We start from the raw sequence: 5,618 nt of genomic DNA, 5'->3' as shown, positions 1-5,618 counted from the left end.
GCACTTAGTAATCTATCACAGGGAGCATTTAGTAATCACAGGGAGTACTTAGTAATCCATCACAGGGAGCACTTAGTAATCTATCACAGGGAGCACTTAGCAGTCCATCACAGGGAGCACTTAGCAGTTCAACACAGGGAGCACTTAGTAATCCATCACAGGAAGCATTTAGCAGTCCATCACAGGGAGCACTTAGTAATCACAGGGAGTACTTAGTAAGCTCTTGCCCTGTGTTCTTAGGAAGTTCATGCTTTCAGTCAGACTAGAGCTTTTTCTTCCTTCATGTTTGCCCATGCTCCAGGTCTCGTCTAAGGACAATGATGGAATAAGCTCAGATAATATAGTGTTAGCTGGCTGTACCGGGCTGGGATGGTGGTAGTCTATGCTTGGTCACTAGGTAGGCATACACCATGTTGGGCCAATGAGGCGGGGGCAGCAGACAAAGGGGTCTATTAGGAACCCTTGTAACACTTAATTTCTTTATTAACTAGATTTTAAAGGAATTTATTTCTGTATGTAAGTACCATATAGCTTCATCATGTCATGATTTTAAAAGGTGTATGTAAATGTATACAGGGTCAGGGTTTTGTAGCCCAGACGCTACATTAGAGCCTTGAGTTTGATCCCTGGCACCATACTCATGACTCACTAAGGTATAAGCACGTGAACAAACAAAAAATTTAAATGTATATGGGTTCCAAATATCTACAGTTAATGGCGAGGTTTTTGTTTTGTTTTGTTTTTTATAGGACCCTGATGCTCCCATTAGACAGAAAATGCCACTTGATGATCTGGATAGAGAAGATGAAGTTAGGTTACTCAAGTACCTTTTCACTCTGATCCGTGCTGGGATGACAGAAGAGGTGAGTCATGTGATTCTCTGCTTGCTCGGGTTCCAGCTGCCATGGACCTAAAGTTGGAAGACTCCTTGTGGCCCCGGCTGTTTCTGCCTCCACGGGGCATGGCCAGAAAAGCACATGGCTCTGAGGCTTGAGAGCAGTTCGCTCTGGTTTCCAGAACTCTTAGACTCTTCAACAAGCCAAGCTTTGCCTTACTCCATTGCACTGCAGGCTCTGTTGGTTCTGCCATTTTTCCTTGGTTATGTTGAATTTAAGGAAATGTCAATGGAGTAATTTAGTGATAGCTCTCTTCTCATTATAGAGAGAGACATTTAAGGGTTTTTGTTTTGTTTTGTTTTTGTTTTTCAAGACCGTTTAGAGTTTCTTGGCTGTCCTGGAACTCACTCTGTAGGCCAGATTGGCCTCAAACTCATTTGCTTGCCTCTGCCTCCTGAGTGCTTGGAATAAAGATGTGTGCCACCACTGCCCAGCTTACAGACTTTTTTAATAATAATTTTGTATTCCAAATATCAAGGTCATCAAATCTATTTTATTTATTTTAAATTCCATGTTAGTGAGTGAATGCTCTAGTACCCTAGTAGCAAGGCTAAAATGAAGAAAGAAAGAAATTACTAGAAAACTAAGGGGCTTGGGATAAGGCTCAGTTGATGAAGTGATTACCTCACATGTGTGAAGTCCTGGGTTCCCCGCTCCCTCAGCCCAGCCAAAACAAGAAAGGAAAGCCGCAGACAGATACTGGTTTGTGGGGAAAGTGGAATGCCATTACCAGTTGTGTTTGTCACTTGATAGCTAGTCTTGTGATACTGGGTTTGCTTTATTAAAGAGCACGGTGCTTTTTTCTTTCCCAAGGCACAACGACTCTGTAAACGTTGTGGGCAAGCATGGCGAGCTGCCACACTGGAAGGCTGGAAGCTGTATCATGACCCTAATGTTAATGGAAGCGGTATGTTAGGTCTTCTGCGTGGGGTGTGGAGGTACTCAGTTCAGTATGCCAGTCCTAGGGAATGGTAGCCTTTCTGTGTAGAAGTGGCTGACATGTTTCATTTTAAATGATGAATTTTCTTTAATTGTTTTGTAGGAACAGAACTAGAGCCTGTTGAAGGGAATCCATACAGACGAATTTGGAAGATTAGTTGCTGGAGAATGGCAGAAGATGTAAGATAATGAAATGTGCATTGAGACTCACTTTGACCCAGTTTATTAAACAAAGGTGTTCTGAGGAGCTGTGAAACGTTCAGTGTAACGTATGAGTAGGGTCTCTGTATTGGGAGAAGTTTTAGTCACGTTAGGACTAAACAGTGACGTAGCGGATTGTTCAGACACTAGGTGCTAAGAGTTAACATTGCTGAGAAGCATAAAGGATGGACTGGACCCTGTCAGCTTAGAGAAGACTGGGGGCTAAAGCTGAAAGCTGGCTTCTCAGAGGACGTCTCCATTAACTCTTTAAAACTTAATACATAGATTTGGGAGTGGAAACTCGAGGAAGGAGTTGGAGGTAAATACATAGGATGGGAAGTTGACGCGGGATAGAAAGTTCATAAAGGAAGTGCAGTGCCAGTGCTGTTGGGACATGAAGTCACCACAGACTACACGGTTGGTCAGGGAATCTCAGGCTTTAGGGGAGAATGGGCTTACAAAAAATACATTAAAATGTCATCGGTGGCCGGGTGATGGTGGCGCACGCCTTTAATCCCAGCACTCGGGAGACAGAGGCAGGCGGATCTCTGTGAGTTCGAGACCAGCCTGGTCTACAGAGCTAGTTCCAGGACAGGCTCCAAAGCCAGGCTCGACAGCCCTTGTTTGGTACCTGGAACCTCCCTAGAAGTGGGAGAGGACCGACCTCCACACCTGTCGCACTGTAGCATGTGCCACACACGCTCTCCACAGAATAATAACGGTGAAGGCTAAAGCTGTTTTAGAGGCGATAACTGGTAACAGTTTCGCACCTGTCAGAGAGTTAATAAAAATAAATAAATATAGTAGTACAATAAACTGGGCACTTGCTTTGGGAAAGAACTGGAATTTGCATGTTGAATTTTGTTTAGAAGGCTGAGGGCAGGTGATTGAGAGCAGCGGCGTGGCGGTGCAGCCTGACCTGATAGAACTGGAGTCACAGAAGTGATGGGAACCTGAGAGACTTCTTCACTGCTAAGGGCCTGCCCGTGATGGTAGTGGTAGCAGCAGAAAGGGAGTCTCCTGAGTGTCTCGTTTGATGGCAAGAAATCTTGAAATGCCATTGACAAAGCCCTTGAGACAGAATGAAGTGATGAGTGCAGCTTTCCTGGGATGGCTACACACTGATGGCCCCTGGTTAGCACAGGAGGGTTGGTACCCAGAAACTGGGAGCAACCCCTGCTTAGGTTCTGTGTAGATGAACATTTTATATAAATATGTAAAATGCCATCGGAGTTGGCTTTGCTTTCATTTGATACTTAAATGTTTGGTTTTATTTTTCCTGATGATTTTGGAGTTAATTCATCAAACTAAACGCAGTGGTGGCGCACGCCTTTAATCCCAGCACTCGGGAGGCAGAGGCAGGCGGATCTCTGAGTTCGAGACCAGCCTGGTCTACAGAGCTAGTTCCAGGACAGGCTCCAAAGCCACAGAGAAACCCTGTCTCGAAAAACCAAAAAATAAATAAATAAATAAACTGTCCTTCCTGCCTGCCCCCCTGGCTCTGTCACTGAAGCTTAGGGACTAAGTGACCAGGTTCAATCTAGACGAATTACGTCGAAAACTAACATGCTGGGAAAAGGAATACTTTCTAATCCTTTTATTCATTATCTTTTAGGAACTTTTTAATAAATATGAAAGAGCAATTTACGCCTCACTGAGCGGGAATCTCAAGCAGGTATGCACTGGTGTGATGCTCACCTTACTCTGAATGAACCACAGTCGTCTTATAATGCACGTGGCAGACTGGAGCTGCTTTCTGTAGCAGCCGAGCCCGAGACGTAGGAAAGCAGGACAGCAACCACCTGCCTCCCATGTACGCATGGTTCTCAGCTCTTTGTTTCTGTGCTTTTTTATTGTTTGCTTGTTTTTGTTGTTATTTTGCTTGGGACGTCGTTTAGTCTAGCCTCACACGTTTGTGCTGTTTAGGTTTGTTTGAGTTTTGAGGCTAGGGTCATGCTTTGTAGACCAGGCTCCTCAGTGCTGGCATTATAGGCCTGCACCTGGCTCTTACATGATTAAATAAATGAAGCCAGGCCAGGCGGTGCTAGCGCACGCCTTTAATCCCAGCACTGGGAGGCAGAGCCAGGTGGATCTTTGACTTTAGGAGGAAGAGGGTTATTTGATGTAATTTTTTAATTCCATAGCGTTTTCTGTCATTAGAAGATAGTTTTAAGTCTTTATCTGTGGATATAATTGATTTCCTTCTGTTTTGTTAATCGTGTCTGTGTTTCTGTTTTGAAATGGATGAAAAGCTTCTTCCTGTCTGTGACACCTGGGAGGACACAGTGTGGGCCTACTTCCGGGTGATGGTGGACAGCCTGGTTGAACAGGAGATTCGGACATCAGTGGTGACGCTGGATGAAACAGAAGAACTCCCTAGAGAGTACACGGAAGCGAAGTGAGTGTGGCAGCGTGATCTGGGTCAGGTGGTCCCACTGGCTCCGAAGCTCTACTCTAACACCTTATGTTACCATCTCTGACCCTTTTTGTTTTTTCTCTTTTGAAGTTGGACCTTAGAAAAGGTTTTTGAAGAACTTCAAGCCACTGATAAAAAGGTACATGTTAATATAACGCTCTTACATGTAGTGTATGAAATTAATGTTATATGGTTGTGCACTGTAGTTGAAAGGGGGGGAATTTGGAATTCTCCTTTCTCATCTTTTCTTCACTGTTATCAAAATAGGAGACCTTAAAAATAATGTTTATTGGATAGGGCCTGATAGCCCATGTTATAATACTAGCACTCAGAAGGCTGAGACAGGACAGCACCATGACTTTGAGGACTGATTGGGCTACATAGTGAGACCCTGTCTCAAAACAAAAAGAAAAACACTTTCTTAGTATGTTTTTTCCTCATAACTAAAGTAGTGTATATGTACTCGTAATAATCAAGCCATCCTGGTGTCTGCCGGTATGACCTATGTGACTCCTCCCATCCCCCTGGTCCTTATTTCCTCAGACAGTGAACCACACCAGCACACACCTCCCTGTACCTTTCTGCAGCCTCTCAGTGTAAGCGGTGCAGATGTGCAGCTCAGTGTTGGGTTTTCCAGGTCACCTTCCTCCATGCTTGCTTCCACTTAATGCTAATCTCCAAGTTAATTGCTGTATTTTAACCAGATTTTTAGTTTTTTATTTTTGTTTGGGTTTGTTTGTTTGTTTGTTTTATGATCTTACTGAATAGCTCTAACTACCTGGCACTTACAATTAAAGCCCAGACCGGTCTCAGACTCCCAGGTGCTGGAATTCCAGGTGTGTACTGTCATACCTGACTTCACTGTTCTCTTTATATTAGAAAATACGTTTTTTTCTCCAGCTTAGCATTCAGAATGGTGGGTTTTATTGTGGTGTCCTCATACATGTCATTAGTCTTTGTCCTTAGTCATTCTCCTTCCATTGTTCTTTTTGAGAGATACATAATGTTCTGTAGAATTGGCTGTAGAGGTTTTTGGTTTTGTTTTGTTTCCTTTAGAAGGTACTCTTGTTAGTTCTGGTGCTGTAGAGAACATCTGTGTGTGCTCAGATTAGTTCTGGTGCTGTAGAGAACATCTGTGTGTGCTCAGTCTGGTCCTGGTGCTGTAG

General features: G+C 43.8%; 1 protein-coding gene across 3 annotated transcripts in view; it reads left to right on the top strand.

Annotated features, from left to right (window-relative positions):
- Nucleotides 1–5,618, top strand: part of Nup107 (nucleoporin 107) — a 45,004-nt gene that overhangs the window by 21,174 nt on the left and 18,212 nt on the right. For all 3 annotated transcript variants that reach the window (XM_026784578.1, XM_013350278.1, XM_026784579.1), the window contains exons 12-17: nt 750–863; nt 1,710–1,803; nt 1,939–2,015; nt 3,652–3,711; nt 4,289–4,434; nt 4,543–4,591. In XM_026784578.1, the coding sequence (XP_026640379.1) occupies nt 750–863; nt 1,710–1,803; nt 1,939–2,015; nt 3,652–3,711; nt 4,289–4,434; nt 4,543–4,591 (540 nt within the window). The remainder of the gene's footprint in view (nt 1–749; nt 864–1,709; nt 1,804–1,938; nt 2,016–3,651; nt 3,712–4,288; nt 4,435–4,542; nt 4,592–5,618) is intronic.

Source organism: Microtus ochrogaster, chromosome 24 (assembly GCF_000317375.1).
Source record: "Microtus ochrogaster isolate Prairie Vole_2 chromosome 24, MicOch1.0, whole genome shotgun sequence".
NCBI lineage: Eukaryota > Metazoa > Chordata > Mammalia > Rodentia > Cricetidae > Microtus > Microtus ochrogaster.
Note: the sequence above shows the minus strand (reverse complement) of the source record. Positions and strands in the feature narration are given on the sequence as shown.